Source organism: Bombus flavifrons, chromosome 6 (assembly GCF_040668555.2).
Source record: "Bombus flavifrons isolate JBK064 chromosome 6, iyBomFlav1_principal, whole genome shotgun sequence".
Taxonomy (NCBI): Eukaryota; Metazoa; Arthropoda; class Insecta; order Hymenoptera; family Apidae; genus Bombus; species Bombus flavifrons.
In genome coordinates, this window is record NC_138447.1 from 14,603,390 (window position 1) to 14,629,381 (window position 25,992).

Below are 25,992 nucleotides of genomic sequence, written 5' to 3' on the forward strand. Positions count from 1 at the left end.
CTCGCGTAAACGCGACCACGGTAATAACGATTACGCCGCGTTACCCGATCACGCTCGCTTCTTTTTTCTTCCGCCTATCCGTTTTCACTCTCGTTCTCGGCGATTCGTTTTGCTTGTCTTATTGTTGTCGACGTTACGTTTCAACGTTACGGATAACCCCTTCGCTAATGTTTTCGCTGCGAACCATGACGCCCGCGCCCCTTTCCCATCGCGCGAACCGATAAGAGAATCGAACTGTCCATGCCCCGCGATTCCGCTCTAATCGGAGGCGTTTAATTTCTCGGTAAGAGAAAGATCGGATATCGTCCGTAAAACGATAACCCTTCGACACTGAACTTCGTATTATGTTACATTGTCGTAAAGCCTGCGCTCGTATCGGTGCACTGAATTTCACAGTGAACTCGCCGTCCTCCCGGAAGACCAGTAGAATTGGCCTTTTCTTTTTCAAACTGCGAACTTGCTCTTTTTTTTAACTTTGTATATTAACATATTTATAATGGGTAATTTTATACAATTATGGAATAATTCTAGGGACTAGAATTTGAAATGTTCCATTTTGAATACGTAATAATTGATAATTGAAATTGATGTAAGACGTTCTGCTTCTCTCAGAGACAACTGACAATTACCCGTAATTATCGATATTTTATCCACATCGCCGATTTCGCTAATTTTTTGAATATGTCGTCGGAGACATGATTCTGAACAACTTTTTCCTATACATATAACTGCCACTCGGCCTTAGTTTCCGAGATATACGTAAAAACCTGTTGGTATCAGTACAGTGAATTCTGCGTATAATTGTACGTCCGTGGCAGCGTATGCGTCAAGCTTGCCTGGTCTTATTTCAGCCATAAACAGATATAGTCCATATGTTAGCAATTAATGTTTTAATGTGTTAAATTGCATGGAAGAATTCTGAGAAATTGATGCGCCAAAATTTCGACCATTATATTATTTACGTGGATACAAAATTCCCTTATCTTTTTCTACGCTTCCTTAAAAGAATTTTTCGATTAGATGTTACTCGAAAAAGTTATGCGAGTGGAATTCTGATTGTAATTCCTATCGATCGTTGCATTCTGAATTTACCTCATCACGGTTTTCCCAGCGGAAATCCCGAAGACGATCGATCCGGAACACGAAGAACGAAAGCACCGACCGTAGTCTATAGACTTGATGAAATATTGAAAGAAATTCGTCATTGACGATCGTCCGGTCCGCGATGGCCGTCTCCTTCCATTCATCCAACGAGCCTGGCGTTATTGGCGGAGCCCTTAAAATATTCATCGTATCAGTACCTTCTTTCTCTTTTTCTCTTTATTTTTCCTTCTTTTTTCGTGGTCGTCTCGTTGATAGTTCGTTACCGTCACCGGTGAGTCGCGTTTTATCTTCACGTCAGTAGAACAATGCCGTATCTTCCTTATCTATCCGTCAGAACCAGGTTTATTGAATTTTCTCACTTATCTCTGGCCTTTTTCGCTTCGATAGAAGCGGAACATTCACGAGATTCTGGTTGACGTCCCAGTCCACGAAAGACGGTTAGCTCTAGATGAATCAGATCAACACCGTGTAAGTATAATTCCTGGCGAGGTTCCCGTTCTGCTTTACGCAATGCTCGTGAAAACATGTTTATTAATGCATAAGGGAAATTTCGTTACTTCCGGAAGTTAACTTGCACAATATGAATCGTAGTAGATAGCGGATAATTCATTTCCTAATATCTTTCAAAATTTTTATCATATACAATTGCAACCGTCGTAGAATCCTTAAAAGATTTCTAAGAAATTGAATTCCAAGTATTACATCATTTCTCAGAGTCATAGTTTAGGGTTCCACAGAATTGTATAGGCAACGCAATTTTAAACCTATACATAAGTTCTCGAATATCTAAATTTAAAAATTCACAGAGCAATCATAAATAGAACTTCCTACGAATTACCGAAAATCCTAATTCCACGTATACTTTAGTAAAACTTCTACATCTTTTATTTTTATAAAACCACTAAAATGTACTCAGTCGGTCGTTATCCAGATTTAAACGAACTTCTAATCGATGCAAGTGTACAGCAATATCTGTCACGATATTTTTCTCCAAAACAAACATCGAAACAATGTTTTTCGCATGACGGATTGTTTTCGACTTAACAAGCTAGTTGCCCGTGGTTCCGGCCAATTAACGTTCTTCTTGCCAGGTCGATCCTTATCCGCGGCGTCGCGTCGCGTCGTTTTTAATTAAAACTCTAATTGTACCGCTCGCCGCGTGCTTTTCACGGATTTCGAAGGTGGTTCGCGCGAGCTGGCCCCGTGGAATCATTAATATTCATTGAGACGAAGCGATGAGCGTACTCCTGTCTTCTCCCCGTTCTTTTACTGTTATACATTTTTACGCTCCCCTGAGCGTATTCTTCGTAGGCGGCTCGAGCACGCGTCTCCAGCCGTACATGAAATTCGGCTGATTTTATCTGCCCGGCAACCCTTTTCCTTCGATTACCTCAACCCTTCGTGGTACGGTTTCGCTTATCGCGGCTCGCCATCGTGATTTTATCGAGCGTGAAGATCTACCGCTGTTTTTCCTCACGAGCTCCTCCAAAATACATCCTGATTATAGCGATCTCTAAACAAAATGTACTTCTAATTTTTTTCGAGTTATTTCCATTATTTGATCGCTTTCGAATCGTTATGATCGTTTGTCGAAGGTTTTCTTCTTTTGCTTAAGAGAGGGAGAAAGTTTTCTAAAGTTTCATCTCGGTTGATGAATATTGCTTTCATTATCACGATATGAATATTCATGGGAAATATTCAAATGATAATATCGATACTGTTTATATGGCTGCGTCGAAAGAAGCGAAGTATATACTGAAACCAACTGAACCGAACTCTGAATATGCGTTCCACGCAGACAGCTAAAGCTCGCAAAACCAGTTCTTTGTTTCTCTCGATGGAAGTTGCGACTGTTCACTTATAAAACTTATCGATAATACCTCCAACATTGTAGAGGCGCATAAAGTATATTGGAAACCGACGTATTAAGCGAAGCAGAGAATTTTTTAAGTACATTACAGCGATAGAATATTCTATTGAATTGAATATTTTCTAATCAGAGAATATATTTTATCGTATGCATAATTCCGGAGCTTAAGACTATTCCATGTTCGTGGAATCTCGAGTTCCATCAGCTTAGTGGTATCGGTTTCCGCTTGATTCTCGGTCGATTATTGACCGCGATGCAACAGGAAGAAAGAAACAAAGAGAGAGAGGCTTGATTCGCTCGTAATTATAATCATCGAATAACGGGGCAACACGTGACCAACTTGCAGTGGCGATTCGCCAGTTAACGATATAATCAGCAATGTGCAGCTTCTTAGTGATTATACCGCAAACGGAAGCTATGCATCGCTTTGTCGTTGCCCGATACAAGTAGAGCTATTGGATCGAGCGTATAACTTCCAGTTGCAGATGTACACTGCTGCAAAGAATATTTCCACGTACTTTTCGATGAAATGTTCCTTGATCAGTTCTACGCTTCATCTTCATAATATTCCTTTTTTGTTATATAAAATATAGTTTGTATAAAAGTACTACTAAATAATACGAAATTTACTATACTTCATTATTACGACATGTAAATGGCGTGCAAATACTTTCGCATTACCAGAGGCACGTATCTTTGCGCAGGGACTTTTATAAAAATATTTCTTCCTCCAACGTACTCACTTTCGCATACGGCAAATCAAAACATTCGAATTAACCGAAATGCTGGAAACTTAAAATAGATTCACAATTTTTCTACTCTCTGTTTCACCAGAATTTCCTCATCATCCATACATTGTAGGTCGAGCGCAGAGACATTGCAAGCAATCAACTATGAACCTCGATTAATTCCGCCGACAACGAAATCGCGAGTCACGTAGTCAATAAGAGTGTAATCAATCGGTCGAGCGAGCCCCGGAACGTTTCCTCGATACGACTTCTGCACCGCAGAATCCGATCGGGCTTCGTGCTCGCGAACCGGTGGACAGAATTTATTGGGTAATCAGATAGTCGTAGGAAATCGATGGCCGGCCGCGTCATGGCGCAACCTTGTTCCCTCATTTTTACAATTTTCTCGTTGCCCGTATCGCGATAACGTATCTACCGTAGCCGTTTCCATGCCGGGCAATCGCGTTGGTACAACGCGAGCACGAGATCTTGCCTCGTCGAAGGGAATTACTCGAAACGGCGAAAGATCGTTCGATTCTCGGGTGAAAAAAAATGGAGCACGCCGCGAATCGATTGTCCACTGCTAGTGTAGCGTGGTGGGGAACATTTATATCGGAGTTGGAGGTTTTACGAGATTTCCGCGAAGCGTTCGAAAGTCAAGCGAAGTAAAGTTTCAAGTAAGACGCAAAATCCGCTGCTTTTGTACGGTACGTTCACCGTGGCGCGATTTAAGGAACGTTACTTGAACGATCGTCCACATCCTGGAGAAATCATCGCGTATTTACGACTTCAGTTCTCTCGAATAGGCCCGGCGATATTTTCTATTACAGAACGAGAAATGTCGTGCACGTGTAAGTTTGGTTGGATGGTTCGACTTTTCTTCGTGGTGACTCATTTGTGGTTTTACGTTTTATTGTGTTAAACTAACAATAATATTTAATATGTGCCTGGCGTATACATATGTATATCTTGGAATTTTATCTACTTCCTTTATAAATGAAGATCATATGGAGAAATATAATCCATGTTTCCTTCCTTTAACGAGGAAACGACTTTAAAATTCAATGTATGCCGTTAATTAATTTTGTATTAACGACTTTAGCTATGTTATATTTACATTTTGAAGACAGAGCAACTACACCAAATAATTACATTGTAATGTATAAGCATTGAGAATGACTTGGTTCTTTAGACGTATTGTAGAAGTAATTACAGAAATCGATTAAAGAATCTTGTCTGTCATTTCTTGAAAATATTTTTGTAGGGTGAAAGTCTAGCAAAAGCGCCTCAAAATTCACACTTTTAATCATTGAGTGACATTCAAACTCAGAAGATCGGCATAAATAGACCGATCTCGTATTTCCACCTGCGCCCCATATGTATGCATCAATCGAACGTACTTAACAGTGACTCCATGGAAACTCCAAGACCGACTACCAAATCGCGTAAAAATTAATTTCCATTACAGCCTCAGCGGGAGGTTCTGACGAAACGAGCAACCGATCATTGGAACGACGTAGTTCGACTGTTCCGTCTCATTGTCTCTGAAAAGCCGCAAAAGCGTGACACGATAAAAACTGAGCGCGCGTTCGCCCGTATACGCTCGACACCGCTCGCGATTCGCGAGTGTTTCCACGCGCAAGTCGTCGTCGCGCGCGCACGCGTCTCATTGGTGTGTATCGCGACTGCAGCAGCCTTGAGAGGGGTTCTTTGTGCAGTTGAGCGTTCACCACTGCTCACGTATGCTGTCAGGCACACGTACACTCGCACCTACGCACACATAGGTGCGGGAAATCGCGCTCGCGCTGCTAGGGTTGACGTTACACGTATACTGTAACAAGTTGCGTTGCACTTACGCGTACAAAGGGCGCTCCATGTGAGTCACGTGCTCGCATATGCTGCCAGCGTTCAATCTGCTCCCACTCTTCGCCCTTTTTTCGTCTCTCTTTCTGCCTCTTTGACATAACGCGTGTACATAATGTACATTGTCTCTCGCGTGTTCCCGCTGGTCCGTGTACACTCGAAATTTCCCCCTCGTTCCGCCACTTTTCTCTTTTTTCCCTTCTTGTTCCTGTTTTTGCTTTCTCGAGTTCCCTTTTTTTCCACCGCGTATTATCTCCACCGCTCTATCTCTTCGTGGAACTTCTCTTTTTTTTCTAGCCGTACATTCCTTGCTTCGTCTCGTCAACCCCGTTTTTTTGTCTAAACGCCTCTCCCCCCTCTTCGTTGGCTCACGATCCCCCTCCTCCTTGTCCCAACCTTCTTGTTCTTTATATACTCGTTTCACGTCCCCTCTGTGTACGACCATTCTCCTCTCGAGTCTTTTTCGTCGGTTCCAACCCGACGTCCCCGCCCTCGAACCGCGTGTGCACGTCCTCTCTGATGCACGCGGATCCAATGTCCGCGCGCGAGACCGCGAACGCAGCGTGCATGCGGGTGTTGGCCACGTGCGCGCTGCACTTTTTGCCCCGAACGCTTTTATGGGACGCGCGAGCCGTGCTCTTCTCGTTCCCCCTTTAGTTGCTCCGCTCACGAAGACGAGTTCTTTCGACCGCATCGCGAAGAACTGGCTTATCGAGAACTCAAGTTACCGACAAACTTTTAATATCTTGCCATTATATTATGTACCGTGGAACCAAGAGAAAAGCGAATGAAATCTTAACGCGAGTAAAAGCGGGTCGCCTTGAATCTCACAGGAAAGCGCGCGAAAATTGCACGGCTGTAAGAGGTCGAATATAGTCGAACTTCCCCGGGGCATAAATTAGAATTAGGCTGGCCGTTTGTCATGCTGAAGGCGGTCGTAAATCGCGAGCTGACAGAATCCGTGCTAATAATCATTCGCGTGCATTGATAATTACAACAGATCGTTACATAAATCGGTTTTGGAATAGGCTGGCGTTCACACCAGGTTCGTGTTCCATCCAATATACATATTGGCATGTGTGTGTAGTGACATTTTACGAGGAAAATCGCGAGGTAGAAAGCGAAGCGAGACCGTCGATACGTTCGGATAAGCGCAGCGGTTGTTTTGCAAGCGGTGAAAAGCCTGTCGTTTGCTAGAGATTTCGCGATCGAGCAGTTCGATGCGAGTAGGCGACGATGTGTGGCCGATGCGCGCGCGTACGGGTTGCACAAGCGAAAGAGAGCCTCAGGAGAGTGTGGCCTGAGTATAGTGGTGCGCGTGCGAATGCTAGCGCGGACGTTTACTCGAAATGTCAAGGATGCAACCGCGCGAGCGCACGAGGGCGCACGCGCGCGCGCCACTGCGACCGGTCCCTGAGACAATGGCGGCCGGAGGCGCTGAGGAATTGTTATTTTGTCACGCATGGCTTCGATTTACGCGCACGCGGCGCACATCGCGCGAAAAACCCGCGCGCTTAAATGTTTCTGGCAGCCCACAGGCGCGAACTGTTCTTCGCTTATGAAAAGATGGATTTCATAGTTTGTCGGTGGATGATTGTATCGGTTATCGACGTGAAAAGATGGATTTTTTCGCAAATTTTTGCTCTGTTGAAAGTTGAGATTACCTACCTAGCCTTTGCTTGCTGGTCTTTCCTTTTGTTAGCTTGAAATGTCATCGGATTCTTGATACACTGTAACCCTGTTATAACCTTTGAATCATGTTTCTGTTCGGTCGTGTTGTCTATTATTCGATACTGTTCGAAGCTCGAAGAAGATACGTAAAAGATTCTTGCTTTGGTTTCCTGAAAATATTATATGTTTTTTTGTTTATTCAAGGGAGAGAAAGATCGAAGAAGAATAAAGAAGGGCTAACGTTGTGTTCTATGAATTATCTTTTAATCGTTGCTTTCATGTTTTACATTCTGATTTCTCTAACTCAAAATCTATCAAAGGAAGATCCGTGAACAGAGACACGTTTAACCGACAAGCGTCTTTTGGAAAGCAAAAAAGGAAGCTGGTATATACGTCACTGATACGAACGTGATTATTGACGCGTTCGCATGATACTGTGCGATCGAAGCGTCTTACCTGATTCCGTGATGCGAAGTAGCTCGTTGTTTCTCGAAGGTATTTAACTACGTCCTCGGCATCCGTGGCGGTAGATAACGTTCCCGCTCCGAAAATTCCAAAACCAGTTGCACTCGGTTTACGAGTACCATTTCGCGGTTCGTAAAACGCGTTACTGCGTCTCGGAGTTGGCGCAAACAGTAAACCGTTAGGCCCTCTCTCGCGACGAAACCGCCGAGCCAGCGAAAAGGCTTCGTTAAAACTAATTACCACGGGGCCTGACCCCTCTTCGGTGTCCCGCTCTTAATTATCGAAGGCGTCGTAAAAGCGAGTCAAGCGACCGACCGAGTACATTTCTGTTTACCGGTTCTCTCAGCCGGAATTACACTGCGTTTATCTGGCGTCGACGCGAGAGACGTAAAACGCGCGTGGCCACTTATCAATCGGAAAACGCTTCTTCGGGCTTACTGGCGGCGATAAAAGTGGCGAAACACGCGCGTACCCCGACACACCGCGCGGCAGTCCGATATCAAGCGTTTCCTGACCGCCAGATACCATACTCAGCCTCGATTATTTCGTTTTTCCACTTCTTCTCTTCCTTTGAATTCTGCCGTTTTTTCAAAGAAACGCTCCATCACGTACAGTATATAATCTGTGTTGACAATATCCTTGCACTTTCTATGTATATATCGTGTGCATCTATATGTGTGTAGGTTAGATATGTCGAAATCACGGAACGAAGGCTATCGTACGGAACGTTGTAAATTTTCAGACAATCATTAGCCAACAATGTCGTTAGTTACCATTACAGGGCAACCCGGTGATCGCCTTTGCCGTTGTCTAGCCAGAGCGTGGCATTAAACCTTATAAGCAAGGCGCGCGGCCGTCATGCGTGCGTAGATCGTAGCATTTCCATTGTATGACGCAACGTTTGCCTTTGTGCCACGATTAATTATCGATGGTAAATCCAGATACGCTGAATACAAATCGGCTGGACCGCGTATTTCGTCGATTACGATATCGCGGCGGCCATCTGTTTTCAGTAGGCAGTTGGAAAGATCGCTCGGAGCGATCGAAACGGCGATGATGAATCGTCGAGCTTGTACTTATCGGATGATCGAGGAAAGTTTGAACTTTACGCTTGCACGTAAGGCGATCTCGTACGGCGCTCGGTTATCCGGCTGAATTTTGCGCGAGATTTATGGGACACGCCGACGAAACCCGACGCGCGCATGTGGTTCGCAAAGTTGACAAATTGCGGTCGAAGTTGATTAGACAGTTGCCACGATATCTCGAAATTTAGCTGAAGTTGGCATTTCATTCGAATTGTTGGATTTTAGAAATACGTTTGTAGATCGTGAGATAAGCACGATTTAGTAAGTCTAATCCTCGATCGTACGTTTATCTTCAACGAAGCAAAAAAGTCGAAGTCATCCTGTAGTTATTTGTAAAGGTCATAGTAATATTCACAGACATTTAGCACCGATTCGAATGAAGCGGTTAATATCAACCCTGAGAAAAGAAACGATCCATTCTTCGTCGATAAATCTTCTTCAGTCGTCTGAAAAATAAAATAGCTTGTATAAATCTCAAACTAATAAACTTTCACTTAAATTTCCCCTGTTGAAATTGAATTTTCCTTCTCTATTAAATCAAGCTTAATATAGATTTCTAGGCAGAAGAAACGATCTTCTCTATTGGCGAATTCACTTTAACTCTTGAACATTTTGTGGGCTAGCAAACCTTCGATTAAGTGACACGAATTTCCTGTACTCTTCAGATCAGAGTTAACCGAATCTTTGAAGAAAGCAACACAATCTTTCTCGTGAATAGATTCTTTTCAAAACGATACTTGACAAATTTTGGATCCAGAAAACTGGAATGAAACTAAACGAAATTCTTGTGTTCTTCAGATCGGTTGCCACGACGAATGGGCGACGACCGGCATCCAATTCTGGTGGACTCGGATTTGGCTCGCATGCCGCTGCCGGATTTGGTGTTGTCTGCCGTGGAGCAACTTCCGCCCGCTGCGCCTCAGGTGACCGTATCTGCGCCCAGCAGTCCAACCAGGGACGCGACATTCCAGTTTCCGGAATCCAACAATGATGTGAACGATGTGGCACCGGTGCCAAATCCAAGGCCACGACCGCGAAGACGCAGACTTGCCTCAGAGGGTGGTAGCTCCGCGGCCGTGAAGAAGACATCCGCCGTAAAGTCAATTTGCAAGTGCTGCTGCGGCCACATTGGACAGGCCTTCAACGGAAATTACTGGGCGACCGTAGGTGCCAACCTCAGGAACATCGCCGACGATTTCCACGCGTCAAAGACCAAGGTCAGTGGATTAGCCGAATCGGAGTGATAGTTCAGGAAGTTCTGTAACTTAATCTTTTCGTAAAACATATCTTTGTGTCATAGTTGTTACGTAAGAGTCACATTGTTGTAACGTTGCAGTTAAACCGATCAACTTCGTCTAGATAAATTGTTTGATTTCTGAGAAGTTCAGTACGATACACGCTCTGACATTAAAATTAACAAGTTTGTGAAAAGTGTGGAGTTGTGCAGTTAAGTTTCTATCTATAAAAGATGTTTGTTTCTTATTCTTTCTATATTTGCAAGTCATTTTTAAGACAATCGTAGTACTGCAAAATTACATCTCGTAAAGATCTGAAAATACTAAAGAAAGAAGCTCGAAATCCATATTGAATTTCTGACGCTAAAAAAAGGGAAAGCTCAGGATGGCTCTATTGTTTTCGAGTTTTCGCGGTTGAATGCCGGGCTTGTCGTCAACGCGAGCGTAACGCCAAGTGTTTACGACGCGAAGAATACAGGTGCGAAGTGCGTGGCGTAAAAATAATTGCGTTGCGCGATCCCTGTCACAATCCTATCCACCCCCGCGCGATACTTTTTCACTCGTCATAAAGTCACCCTTGTAGCGTGACTGTTATAAAACCGCCGGAATACGCAGATGCCAAAAAGGGAAGCCTTAAAATAAAATTCGCTTACCCCCTCGGCATTTTTACGCCCTCAATTCCTAAATTAATTTTATCCTATTCACCCTCTCGTAGCTTAGCGTACATAACTCCAACATTTTTTTACTATTATATTCACATTCTCAGGGTATTATATATCTAACGTTTCAATTTAACCATATTTCAACGCAATGCTAAATTCTTCAACCGGTTGACAGGGTTATTTTTTAATCAGAAATTTCAATGTCATTAAAAAATGAATAAAAAGTAGAGTTGATCGGTTTGATTCTTCAGAGACCGTCCTTCATAACAGAATTGTTTTTTAACTCCGCTGACCTTGGTTCTACATAATCGGAAATGCATGTTATATTTTAATGAATATTAACAAATTTTAGATACATAATTTTTAAATATTTGGTTTTATTGTTTGATGCAATGTTTGTACCTTTCACGTATTCCACGCTTTTTGTTGGTGAAATAGTCCAAAAAGAAAGGATCCCTGAAGAGATGCAAACGTGCAAAAAATAACGAGGAGGACAGCTAATTCAAAGGAGAGTTAATTCAAATATTTTTATGAAATTAAGAAATTAATAAAAAGTAGTTGATCTGTTTACTTGCTGCGGAACTCATATAATTTTCTTCTCATATAAAATTCGATACATTTCTACTTACGTGGAGCAACATCGATTGCCGAAAGTCGATCTGACCGATGAAAGAATCCCCCGTGCCATGGTCGCGATATCCACGATTTAATGGTCCCACGAATGATTCAGTGTCTCTCATTTCGTCGCGGTTTCTTTCTCTCTCTTTCTCGCCGGTTTGCGGAAGAATGGAGAGAAATTGGCGGCTGGAGTGGGTCAAGCCAGGGTCATAAACACGAATTTAGTTATATCGGTGCCACCGACGGCGTCCCGTGGGCGCAATAAATATCTGCCCGCTACCGTTAAGACGTCTAGTATTGCTTCCAGTGTGTACGACCCTGCGCGTAGCCGCCACTTCATCACCGTCTCACCCGCTTTACCTTCTCCATTTCCTGTCTCTTTTGATCACTCGATCTAATATGTATCGACGGCCTCGGAACGATGTTCCACTGATTTTACGAGTGGTTCCCGGTTGTTTGTCCCGGACAGACAGGTGAGAGAAATAGGACATCGGACGGTTTTATGGCAGAATTCCATTTTTACACCGAGCCCAGATGAAATTGCTCGCGGACACTCGCAAACGAATTACGGAAGATCGCCTATCGATGCGAAAGTCCATCGTAGATTTATTAGAATTGGATTGAATTTCACGATCGATGCGCGTCCCATGTAATCCGCGTCAAATATTTTCTGAGTGTAGTTTTTTCTCCTACTCTTATGAAAAAATCATTTTATAGTTTTAGTATATTTTATCGTTTTAGTATATTTACGAGTACCGGTCATCTCTCTCTCTCTCCAGACTACATGACTTAGATCACAGAGACTCCACTTATATGAACTTTCAGTGGACAAATAGTTTACATACAATTAGAGTTCATAGAATAAAAATTTACCAATCTTATTATTTTCTTTTTAGATAAGTGGATTCATCTAGGAATTCCTTTGATCACGCGCTAACTGGAATTTCGTTGGAATAAATGAACTTTACATTAGCGGAGTTTTACCACACTCAATCTTCTTCATAATCTAGACAAGAAGCACAGAGAATTGGACCTAATAGACAAGCATAAACGAACATAAAAACAGATCTAAAACCTAGTAATCATCGAATCGTCTCTAGCGAGAGGAAGAGAATGGTTTCTGCGGCAACGATTATTACGGTCGGTCGTTCTTTTCACTTACGCACGTCGCCGAAGCTCGGAGGAAAGGCACAGGCCTTTCACGATTTTACGAGATTCCCCGTGATTTGCCGCGGCCGATCGAGAGGAAGAAGCCAAGGGCAATAAAGAACGATCCATCTAAAAAGCAGAGAGACGGAGAAAAAGATGAACAAGCCGGAAGGGCGTTCCCTTCTTTTATCCCTCGTCTCGACTTTATTCGCTTTAAAGGTCCGCGTCAGCGTGATACCCAATCCCACAACGTCTAATTATTGCTGGTTAAGTGGTGGTAATTGAAGGGGGCGAACGGATCCGTGAAATTGAAGAAATCTTGCGCGTCGCGTTCGAGGATCGGATACCGATCGGCTCGGTAACTCGAGGACCCGAGGCTTGTTGATAATACGAATCGTGGCGAATTCTCCGCCGGGGGAATTGTCTCTACGGAATCCCCGGCATGGTGTTTGCGTTCCTCCCTCTTGGGGAATCGAAGTGTCAGATTAATCTGTCGATGGGGCAGAGATGAGATGTTCCTGTATCTCCTCTGTTCTATGTGCACAGGGTAGATTCGTGTCTTATTTGTGTCTTATAGACCTGGCTCACTTTTTTTCGTTTACTCTTGCTTGGTTCGATTCAGCGATATTCACTACGACGTGATGAAGCCTCGCGTTTTCGATATATGAAATTAAAGAGTAAATGTTATTTTGTTTTCTCTTGACTTTAATTACAGATTTTGTTCCCTTCGTGATGAAATTGTCGTGCTTTTCTTTTACGTTGAAGTAATTCAATTTGCTCGTGGAGATTGACGTCTCTTCCGTAGTTTTACGATGTCTCATATTTTATACGATGGCGCTGACATAGATATGGATCGTAGCTGCAAAGGTTACACCATGTTTTCTTCGTTAAATGTTTATGGACTAGTTTCAAATGACTGGTTCTAAGCCTAAGGCCAGTTGTTCCGTTATCTATACATTGCTCTTCGATAATTCGTTTATCGCAAATCTTAAGTCATTTTATCGCTACGAAACAAGAGTCAAGATTTAAAAGTGATTATAACATAATTGAGCTTGGTGTAACTTCGATCACGACATGCTTGTACCTACGTTTTTATCCGCCACTTGATAGGCATTGACTTATCGACCCCTGAAAATTGCTTTTACCGGATGTCATCGCGTCCCTGCGACCTTTCGCGGGTTTCTTGGTGCAGAAGGAAGCTGAGTCGATCGGAGAAACGCGTGATCGAATGTAACTTACAAACACGATCCCCGTTCGTTCCCCGTTCGTCATGCGAAGGCAACGTTTTACATATGCATGGAGAGTAAGCGAGCATGTAACGGCTAAGTGGTCACATCCCCTTACGTGAAAGTTAAGTGGGCATGGCAGCACGAGCCGTGGCCACGGGCCGAGAAAATTATCTTCAATTATCTCGTGCAATCGTGAGCCCCCTTTGCTCTCTTCTCCTTTGCTCGCGATCTCTCGATCTCTTCTTCGCATTACTCGCCAACCTCTTCGTGATTTATTATTCATGGAAACTATTTCTTTATTCTATGAATTGGCGCATAAAAATATGAATTCTTAATACGAGTTCAGAGAAATGCGAAAAATATCAATTATTACTCCTCGAAGAAGGAAAAATCTCGAAATTCTTCGAATCCGGATATTGGAAGTTTAAAAAATTACAAAAGAAAGACAGATACAAATATGGAGCAATTTTATTCCAAGGGTTAATCACACGGGCCAGACATCCAAGTATTCCGCAATCTTTCGTTCCTAGAAGGCCTGTCGAAGCCATTCGCGGTAGCACCAAGAAAATTGCTTCATCGACACGATAAAATATTCCTCCCGCTTTTAGCTTAGCTTAGATTTCCTCGAAGTCTGATTTAACCATGGCGCAGTTAATGGAACGTCCCGTCGGTATTTATCAGTTATTCAAACGATAGACGCGCAAATTGATACATTAGACACTCGGTGGCATAACGGATCCCTTGGTCGATCTAGCAAGAACATTCTGTCCACTTTTCTTGCCGTTGCTCTTGGCTACATAATCGATGAGTTCCTTCCGAAGCACGCGATCGACCGCTTCGTCTTACGATTCACGTCATATTTCCACCATCTTTCAAAGTATTCGCCAAGATCGAATCGTAGCGAGGGTTTCGTCGCCCACGCGATGCGTTGCGCATTTGCTACTCAGGTTGCCTCGACGTTCAGTCCGCAAATCTCAGTTGCCTGTGAACGTTTTCTTACGCGGCTTACCGAAACGTCCGTCCGAATGGCTATTTTCATGGCGAGCTGCGCAATTACGTCGCTCAATATCCCGGTCTCCGATAGTTGATGGCGTTGCAGTTCGTTTTCCATTGAAAGGTTATTATTGTATCGTTGGCACGGATGTCAGGGTTTAATTTAATTTTGATGAATTTTTTGGCGAAAGGTAGACGCAATTCAAGTTTGAATTGTTAATCGTGAAGTTATAGTAGTAAAGGAATTTTCTTTTTTTTTCCATTTGTATTTATTTATTGTAACTTATTATCCGATAGAATATACATATTTAGATTAACTCGTGGATCGGTTACTTAGTAAAGCAACTTTTCTTTTCTATAGCGAGACAGAAAGTTTCTTCCGTTTGTTAAGACCATTCTTCCAAAGCTGTAGAGCTTCCTCGAAGAAGATGTGCGACGCAACAAAGCAGGAAGTTTAATTAAATCTGTATCACGTTCCTTCAGAATGGACGGTATCGTCTTGCGTATTAAATCCACAGAAAATGGTTGGTCCGTGCGTTTCCTGTTCGCTGAATTATTAATCATCGCACTACTTGAATTAAAGTTGCCAGCCTTCTCTAATCCTCGCATTAAATCAACCGCGCGGTGTAACGCGTTCCCGAACGAACGGAAAAGCGGAGAAAAGAGGAGGTTGCAGCAACGATATTTAGCCAGTTACGCAACCGGCTGCCACGAACAATTAAAATTTACCGTCTCGGCAACGATAAACACCGACAACGTAATCCTGGCGACCAGGTCGCGCATAAATTCCGCGTTTAAACGGTGAACGAAGCTCGAGCGAAATCGCGCGCGTTGCTCAAGCGGTTCAGGGCGTTCTCTTCCGGGCCCGAAGCAATAAAACCTGCTCGCCATCTTTCCATACGCCTGTATAGTCGTTGGGAGAGAAAGTTTCGAGTCGCAGCTGCCTCGATGATAACGGACAAGACGCGTGAAACGTTCGTTCGGCTTCGCACTTCCCTCAGACGATTCGAAGTAAAAGGAAATTCAGCTGACAGAGCTCGAGAAAAGATCGCGATAGAAAGAGGGGAAGACGTTTGAACGAGTAGTGGGAAGGGGAGGGATACTATTAATTGACGAGGAGGACTCCCACGAGAAGAGTCCATAGACCATAATTCTTTCTTAATGCGACGCCTTTCTACTTCTCTCGCTCGCACCCTCTTCATTCGCCGCGTAATCTCTTTCCTCGCGACGAGGCAACACTCGGCCCGAGTGTTTTTCTATCCTCCGGTTCACGTAGAGGGACGAAGGAGAGTTGTATTGGGGCGGATCGAAGCCCACGATGACCAGATATTATGGAGCCATCCCCCCATAAAAGCCTCTGCTCACGGAGATTGAGCTCACCCCCTGTTTCTCGTCGTTTATTATTGCACGTCCGGCCACCACGAGTGGATTAAGACGAAACGAGGATCGGAAGTCGCGCGCGCGCACTCTGCGGACTGCGGGTGTGATCGAGGAAACAGAGAGGAAATCTCCCTTTCACCCTCCACTCTCTTGGAATGGGGAAGATACACTGGTCGGCAAATATTCGCCCAGCAGATATAGGAGAAAGCGGAATTATCGCTGGCGGGATATATTATCGTGGTGCTTATCAGACCCAGAGAGTTTGACGCGAATCTCTGATCTCTCGAGGTGATTAATATTTCAATAAAACGAAATTTCCTTTGGATGAAACAATTGATCGTAAGGAGAAAGAGTGAATTGAATTGTTAGAAGAATATCGATAACCTTTGTCGTGCTGATTTCACCCCCTAATGACTAATTGCATAATGAAGCGTTCCGTGCAAGTTATAACGAAGACCTTTGTGTTCGAGAAGGGTTTAGGGGGATGGGAGACACGGATTCTTAAGCGAGGAAAGTTTTGCAGGCCAATTGTTCCTCAGTGGAAATTCTTCAAAGCGGAAATTAATTGACAATTAACCGGTATTAATGCGCTCCTGGCCGCGATTTGTGTTTCGCGCAAGTGGCGCCGCTATTCCCGAGGGAGCTCGGTGGACCTTAATCGGCGGCGTCGTGTTCCCCCCGAGCGTCTCTCGTCTTCTCGTGTAAATTCGAAGGGATCAGGCAGAGAGAACTCGATAAAAAGAGCGCGGTGCTTTCTCTACGCCGGAGGCTTAGCCGCAAGGAGTGTCGAATCGACGGTAATTCCGTCCAATTAGGACACTCCCAATTAGAGGAGCCTTAGCCTGAACCCCGTCTTTCTTTGGCCCACTCCATTTCCCTGTGATTCTTGCTCCAACAGAAACACGACAGCTCGTCGAGTTCCTCTTATCGAGGTTCTACGGAGAACGTTGTGTCTTTCTTAAACTTACTTCCTTCCTCAAATTCTGTAATCTGTACTACTATGTAGTAGCGTCGGCTTAATTGCAGCGATTCTTTTTCCTTTCGCTTATTGCTAACTATAATTCCGTCTTCCTACCAGTTCCTTTGAAACTGTATCTATATAACTTTAGGATCTTACAGGCGCAAGTTACATATAGCACTACCAATATAGTACTTGTACCAAACTATACAGCGATAAAACTAAATCTGATGGAATACTCAGATCGTTTCTCTGCTGTGTTACAGGCCGCTGAGATCGAGAAGTCTCGACTGAGCGCGATGAACCCAAGCTTCGCAAACACGAACAACACGAGCGGATCCGACAGTTTCCTGTCGTTGCTTATCCCAGCTCCTCTCCGCGAGACCTTGTGGACGACGGTGGCCCTGTATCTCGGATGGAGGTTGGTCTCTCGCCTTCGATAGGCGCAACAGAATTGTCGTTTCGTCGTCACGACGAACGACTACGATGCTTCGAGAACTCGAAGAACGATTACCCAAGCTTGGAGCCACATCAGGGACAACCAGTACGACGTGTCGCTACTTGGTAAACCAGCAACTGTTCCTTCCTGGCCCGTTACACGCACCACGTGCGTCCGGATACCATCGTCCGGTATCGATTATTCGAAGGTCGAAAGACCGATAGGTAGCCAGCAGGAAGGGCTCTGCTTGGACGATTCCCGCTGGACGTCCTACCGGAATATCCAACGCGATATCTTGTACGATTTATTTTCTATGTATGCGTGTCTATCGCCTTCCGCGGACGAGAATGCACTAATGCTATGTCGCCCTCGTCCTATCGATGGTGATGTTTCGAGCGAGGATGAATACTCGGAGGATGAGGAGGACGAGGACGAGGAAGTCGAAGAATTCGACGAGTACGGAGGTATAGATAGCGGTATTGACGACGAGGATGACGAGGACGACGAGGGTGGAGCTTGTCAACTCGTTACTTGTCAAGGAGTCAGAGTTATCTGAAGCCAAGTACCATTTCATACTTCTCTGATGTTTGTTGTTTGACGATGATTCGATGTAAAAAGGAGACCGATGTCGCGTACGTTCGAGTAACTCTGCCTCGACGACGATCAAAGACTCGCATCCAGAGTCTGTGTTCTTTTTGATTTGTCTTTTTCTTTCTTTCTTTAATGTTCCGCATCGACATCGGTCAAGCTCACGATTACTTAGAGCTATAGTTAGTATCATCTTGCTCGAGAGAGTTCATCTTCCGCGTGATCGTCGCGCGATGGACTCGGGATACAACATCGACTCCCAGGTGCATTCTCGCCCGCGGCAGCGATCGACGTGTATTATCGAACACCGACTGTTCGTTCGATCATGGCGATCGTTCGCCTTCAGGTTATATTGCATGGTAGAAAGTTAAGAAGATAATATAAATATATACATATATGTATATATTGATTATTATATATATATTATTATATATATATTGATTATTATATATATATTATTATATATATATTGATTATTATATACATATATATTATATATATATATTTCTCCCGGGTGAATTTACATGATAATATTCGAGTAGAACGAATAGCGAAGGTGACGATCGCATTGTGACACTGGTCTTGGTGAGGGTGACGGGGAGCTAAGGACGAGATCCAAAGAGGACTTAACCCAATAATCAAATGATGATCTCATTACGGATATAAAATAAAAAAAATTAAATAAAGTAGTGTGATCACGGGAACGGAACAGAGTAGACATGGACATTTTCGTTTCTCCGTACAATCTTACTTTGCTCTTCTCCGTCTGTGTTTTTTTTTTTTTCTTTTTCTTATTATGCATTTGCTTAATTTCTCGTTACTCGTAAGACATCTCTCTGTTCCGTTCCCGTCGGTAGGAAGTATTTTGACGTGGCTTGTAGATAACGCGGTTACCTAGCCGATACAGGCAAGGCAGAACTCTATCTGAGATATCATGATACCGCGCCATGTCGTTCCGCGGGCGATCGATGATCCTCGAGGAGAAAAAGATGGCAAAAAGATAGAGAAGTCTGCCGAGACACATTTGTCGACAATTTGATTCAGGTGATTTAAAGTATCCGGAATTGATCGATTCAAGGGTCGATTAATTGCGATTTTTGGAGAAGAACGGCCGTGGATTAAGATCGATATCGTTGGACGTTCATGGCGATGGTCGAATCATCTGTACATAGAAAGATTTTCAAGGGGAGCTTCTCTCTCTCTTTCTCTCTAACTCTCTCTCTCAGTATATTCTAAAAGTAAAAGAACAAAAAAAAAAATAATACTATGAGAAGAAAAACTCAAAGAGAATAAAGAGAAGAAGAAAAGATAAGATGCGCGATTGAGCTGATAGGGAAACGGGCGAGGACATGTAACGTGAAGAGGGGAGCAACGTATTGTAATTGTATAGAGGATTTAACTAAAATAATTAAAATTCAGTAAATAAGTCGACATTTAATAATTAAAGTAGATAATCGATAGATCGAGGATCGCAGCATCTTAATTGGCTAGCTGCGTGTCCCGTGGACAGTTTTCGAATGATCTCCGGTAGCTTAGCTCTTAGTGGCGCCCTCCTCCACGAAGGACGCCCTTCATGACACTCGTGACAAAGGATTTCTCACCCTTTGCTCCTGTGTGTGTCATTTTTTTTCTATCTTTCTCTTCTATCTTTCGTTTCATATTCCACATATTTTTCTCCATTTTCTTCTTCTGCTCACAGTGTCTTTCACCGTAACGTTTACGCTTTTCTCTTGATGATCGACGCTCGCGTCTCGTCATTTCCATTTGTTTAAACAATCTCATTCTCTTCGCTCTATTTCACTTATCCTTTCTTCTGCTCTTATTTTCCTCTTCTATCTTGTTATTCATAGATTTTCGCGATTCTGTGTTCTTTGAACGACCATTTTTTTGTTTGATCTCGTTAATTAGCGTGTATTTAGGTCTTGGTTGTCTCGTATATTCGCGATTCCATGCCGCGTCCCGCCAAAATTGGCGCGAACGTTCGTAGGAAGCTGAAAGTGGAATTTATAATTAAAGGATAGTTAGAGTATCCCTGTTTCGGGCCTCGTGCTGAGAGCCTCGAACGGGATGAAACCAAAATCATCATAAGGCTGTCGATACGATAGTGTATTCCCGTGGACCTTTCTATCTGTCTCTCTGTCTCTATCTCCCGAGTAAAGACTTCTCCTTTTTTATATATCTATTTTTTTAATTATATACATATTATACATATGTAATTATGTATAATATACATATAATTATTAATATTTTTATTACAATTATTATTATATTATTATTATTAATAATATTATTATTTTTTATTATTGTTTGTTTGCCCATTTTTTCTTCCACTTTAGATAACAGATAAGGTTTCGTGACGTTCTCCGTCAAAGTATTCCAGTGTGTAGAGGATATAGTAGTATTTATTTATAGATAAAAACGTATTCATATAAGTCTAAATAGGATTGTACGAGTATTCGCGTTGATCGTACTTCTCGCGAGATAATTAATACTGCCATTCGTCCTAATGATGAAACGCGCGTGAGAGGTGTGTGTCGTTTATCGAATGAATGAACGAGTGCACAGAGATGTAACAGAAGCCATCAGCTCTGCCTGAATGCTTCTTCGAGGTAGCGTGTATATTTTTTCCCTCTAAACGAGAAAAGTAAAGACACGCCACTGCATAGAGAGGGAACACCCTTTAGAAAGAAAGCGTGCAGAAAGGAAGAATGATTGTTTGATTGATTCTCCGAGGAAGAATTTCGATTGGTCGAGTACAGGTGAGCCAAGTGAACGCGAGTACGTATTCACGGAAAACGTTGCTGTTCATCGTTCGGCCAATTCGAAATAGTTCGACGGACGGATTACCTAGAGTCTTTTGATGTTCTCGTCGTAAAAATAGTAATTTAATATAACGTATTTTTCACTGACTACTCATCGCCAGAAATCATCGAACATGTTTCTGGGGAGCACAAGTTCTGTGCTGAGCCGACCATTTCTTTCGTTCCACCCTGTGATTTCGTCCGACGTGTGTTCGTTTTTGTTCTTCCTTTTGGTTGAATTAATTGGCGATAGTATGTTTGACAGGTGGTTAAGTCTTTAATCGTGTTCCGTTAGATCGATGAAGAATTATCGCTTGAAGTTCGAACGACATTTTGTTCGACGTGATTTTTCACGGTGTTGCCCCAATCGTCTCCTCGTTCGATGGTAGTTAAACTCTGTTAGAGGTTCAGCAGAAACTTGTCTCCGGTTTTCTCGTCGTTCACTTTGTTTTCTAGAATCTGTTTAAGTTCTTTGTCGATCGAGTTTTCTTCTCTCCTCTCTATTTACCCGAGGAGGGGGTAAACACGAGAGTGAGCAGGATCGTCGTACAATTGTGATGTAATAAGATAGTAATTGCCATTGGCGTCGTGAGAAGGGAGCCGGCGAACAGGGCTCTCATCGCGCTCGCGAAACCTTTCTATATTAGCATTCCGACCAAAGGAAAAGGAAGTAGAGTTTGAACGTGAACGTCGTGTGCACGTAGTTAAACGCAAAATATTTTTTCGTTTTTTATTAGATATTTTTTTCCCTTCCTGTTCGTTCCCTGCATTATCGCGGTGAAATCAGCGCCCAGAGATGGCCTTTGAGACCGCCGCGGCTATACTTAATGAAATCTCTCTCTTTCCGTTTGCGTTCTTTCATTTTTTTATTTTTGCCTATGTCCTCTTTGCGCGTACGTTAGCCAACGTAACGCGCAAAGGGGGAAAAAAATGAAATAGAGCACCGAAAAACACGAACAAATTTTTGCCCTGTGCAAAACATAGCCCCGTTGTAGGTTTAAGAGTCAGAGTAAAAGAGAACAATTAAAGAGATAAAATAGAAACCGAGGAAAACGCGATTAGTAAAACGAAATAGAAGCTATTACTACCAGTCGAGCAAACGATAAGCCAATCAAGCACATGGGATTAAGATTAAACGCGACCACAGGAAATAAGAAAAAACGCATGTACATAGCCGCTTGTTCGTGGGGCCGTAAAGTACCATAACCGTCTACGATTTGCTATTGTCCCCTGAACCTTTTTTCTTTTTTTTTTTTTTAGTTCTCTACTTTTTTTTCTTTTTTTTTCGTTTTCTTTACGGTATCCTTTCCACCCGCCGTCTGTTCATTTCGTATTACTTTCCTTTTCACGTTTTGGTTTCAACTTTACCACGCTTTAGAAAAACGGTAAAAAAAGCCAACAATCCTCCTCCCCTTAATAGAAGCATTTTTACGTAGCGTAGTAGTCAGCCATATTGAGAACGTATTAATTATATAAATAAACATGAATAAAAGTATATATATTATAATGGAAAACACTTATATATATAAATATATATATATATATATATATTTTAAATGGTATATTTGGATATATATATTATTATCGAAATGCTATTTCGAGGCATATTGTGCGGTATAAAAGAATATAGTGGTAGTGATGTATCTCAAAAGGGCGAACCCGGAGAGAGAATGAACGATTGAGAAACAAAAGAAAGGATTTTTGAGGGGAAAAAAAAAATCGGAAAGAAGAAAGAAATGTGGAGGTGTTTCTCGTCTGAAGACGATGATTTTTCCTTTGAGATTGACAAAAATCGGAGAACGACAGCCGAGGCTGAGATATAAGCTATAACTGTGACTAAGTGGATCGTGGGGGGCAGGCTGTGTTACGAATTTCTTCCTTTTCGACCTCGTTGTTACAAATTTTACTCGAGGACCACTGGCCGATTTCTTCGATTGATGTTAGATGAGAGCCATGTTTTAGTCGACAGAAGAAACAAAGAAATAAACCCTTCATAAGTCGAGTCAATAATTTTCTGGATCATCGAAGAAAATCAAAACAAAAAAAAAAAAACGAAACAGTCCAAAGAGTTCAAACAGAAATCAATCAGCTCAATCAGATCGAAGATAAAAAGAAAGGCTAGTCTAATGAGTAACTGGCCAACCAAATAGCTAAAGTCGAACAAAAGCAGCCCGCCTATCCGAGATCCCCGCGCGTCAAAGCGTCACTGTGATCTCGTAATTATTAATGAAATATCTGATTATTGTAACGAATAATCGTATGAATATTATAATGTACCCGTTCCCTTCACCCCTTCCCAATTATGCCCCTAACCCTCCGCAGGAGTAAGAGAGAGAATGACCCCGTTTAAGGGCGGAGAAAACGTGTTCGATTCTCGTATCGGGATCGAGAGCATCCTATAATACCTCTCGTATTTTGTTGTTTTCGTCGTTTCGTTTCGTTTTCGTCTCGCTCTCTTTCCTATTTCCATCTACATTCTATCCTCCTTTATTACTCTCTGCTTTTTCCTTTTTCTTTTTTTTTTTTTTTAATTCGTTTCAACCAAATGAATTGGTGAATCGAAAGATTAATTCCCTCTTGTACGTGTTAGCTCGTAATCGTAATCATTAATCGTAAAACGAAACTTTCCAATGATCTCCCGGTGGCGCGCTCGAAGATGAGCAAACTGGTCTATCAACGGCCGGCGTGTTCTAATTTTCTTCGCAATTTTATTCGCTTTATTCTCTATCGTCTTTATCGACTCTCTTCTTTCTACTTTTTATCTTCGTCGTCAGGATCAAACGATATCGACACCTCGTTCTTTCTTCCTCTTCCCCTTTCCTGATCGCGCCACCGAACTTTTTACTACGAACGAAGCGGGCGAGCAAAGGGACGCTCGAAGAGGGCAAAAACGAAAGCGTGGAAAATCATGAAAAACAGTGTACGGGTAAATCGGTGAATGATCTCGCCCGATGATTCTAAGCTGGGTTTACCACAACGGAAATTGATTATTTCGCTGTACGTTCCGCGCTCCATTAAACGCCCGCGAGCTTATCCTTGTATCGATCATTCATTATGGTTAATTAATCGCGCGTATCAAACCACCGCCAGTCGCATCGTGATAACTGTAAGCTTTCGAGGTTACAACACGGTGTTTGATAGATAATAGACTAGTCTTTTATCGGACCAGTCATTGAGATTTTTCTATTTCTTGTTTTATTTCGTCCTTTTCTCTTTCTTTTTTTTCTTTTTTTTTCTTAACAAAACGAACTAAGATACGGAGATCTGTTGTTCTTCCTCTGTATTTGCTGTTTATTTGTATCATTTGTACTTTGACTCGCGTGTGTGTTGTCGTTTTTTTCTTTTCTTCGAAGGTATTCCGGTTCCGTTTCGTTCGTTCGTGCGATAATTTTCAATTTCGTCGATGTTTGTCGATCGAGATCGAACATATCGTTATTTGACGAGGATCTTCAATCTCGAACAAGACAATGCTCGATTTCATCCGATTCTTCTTACCTATCGACGTAGCGCACCATGAACGATATACAGGGTGGTTGGTAACTGGTGGTACAAGGTGGAAAGGGGGTGATTCTACGCGAAAAAAGAAGTCGAAAATATAGAATAAAAATTTTTCGTTTGAGGCTTTGTTTTCGAGAAAATCGACTTTGAATTTTGGCTCGGTACGCGTGCGGTACGTTATAACGGATCTCACTGTAGATAGTTGTCTCGATGGAAAAATTAAAAAAAAAGTAAAAAAAAATTTTTTATTCTATATTTTCGACTTTTTTTCGCGTAGAATCGCCCCCTTTCCGCTTGTACCATCAGTTACCAACCACCCTGTATAAAACTTGAATCTCCCGCCAGTATTTAAGCCGGGGTTTTCTCGAGTTGCTCGTGTGCCCTACGATGTTTCCAACGATTTTTATCTAAAATCGGAGAATCGCTATCGAGCGGGCCCCGATTCAATTGCAAAGAAAACAGGAGAGAAATCGTGGAGCGTACTGTATTTAACGAAGAGAATAATAAAAGAGAGAATTGCAAATAATGAATGAAATTAGGGGATACTTACATGTATACAGCTATACACGTACATACACATACACGAGCATACAAAGACAATGATATAAGTGTTGCATAATCGCGCGTGTGATCGAGCGAAAGTGAAAGAAGAAAAAAGAAAAAAAGAAAGGAAGAGAGAATTGGAGATGTTTCATTTGCTCAGACTGTTCTTAAGTTTGCCATAAAAAGAAAAAGAGAAAGAAAGAGAACTTAAGATTTTGCGAGACTTGGCGATCTTTTGCGGTCGAAAGCTCGTGAGTCTCGTAGAATAACGTTTTTATAATGCGTGTTGCGTATTTTTCAGGTGCCAACCATGGCAAATTAGCCACCGCGAATTTCTTTGTAACTCCTAAAAAGCGAAGCACGTTGCCATTTTGTCGTGTCGATATTCGCCCATTTCGCGATTCCGCTTCATCAATGATATCTATCTGTCTGTCTGTGTCTGTCTGTCTGTCTGTCTGTCTGTCTGTCTGTCTTTCTCTCTCTCTCTGTCTCTCTCTCTCTCCCTCTCCCTCTAGAAGTGACTCACAAATCCGTCTGTCAGTTATTTTCATTTTATTCATACCGCCAAGAAATCAGTTTCTATTTATTCTGTGTATGGTATGCAGAAAATGCAACGGAAATAAACGACAGAGAAGAAAAAGAAACAAAGTTCTTCTTGTCTAATTATGAAAATTCCAACATGATTTTTATTCTACAAAACTAACGTTCGATTTCAATGGAGTCACGTCTAAGAGACATAATAATACTTAGCCTGTAATATCCGACCGTGTGTAATCGTAATTGAATGTGCCCCACTTAAACGTAAGACGATGATTGTTCGTACCCCTTAAACGCCTAATTAAACCTAAAACAAACAAAAGTAAAAAAAAAATGACGAAAAAAAAAAGAGTAATAACGTTACCTGTAGCCAAATGTCCCGTGGACCATATAGACCGCCGCGATCTGTTCGTAACACTATATGCGAGAGAGAAAGGGCTAGAAAACGTGTGATCGAGACGCGGAGGGACCAATCTTTCTCCCCTGGTCCCTCGTTCGCGAGTGCGTATGAGAGTTGCGTGAAAGTTAGAGAGACAACAAGGCGAGCGAAACAAAGCGTTTCGCGATGCCTTTCTA

General features: G+C 42.5%; 1 protein-coding gene across 8 annotated transcripts in view; it reads left to right on the top strand.

Annotated features, from left to right (window-relative positions):
* Positions 1-18,487, top strand: part of LOC138180701 (uncharacterized) — a 374,745-nt gene extending 356,258 nt beyond the window's left edge. For all 8 annotated transcript variants that reach the window (XM_069114786.1, XM_069114784.1, XM_069114785.1 and 5 more), the window contains 2 exons: positions 9,585-10,003; positions 17,277-18,487. In XM_069114786.1, the coding sequence (XP_068970887.1) occupies positions 9,585-10,003; positions 17,277-17,453 (596 nt within the window). In that variant the 3' untranslated portion in view covers positions 17,454-18,487. The remainder of the gene's footprint in view (positions 1-9,584; positions 10,004-17,276) is intronic.
* The last annotated feature ends 7,505 nt before the right edge of the window (positions 18,488-25,992 follow it).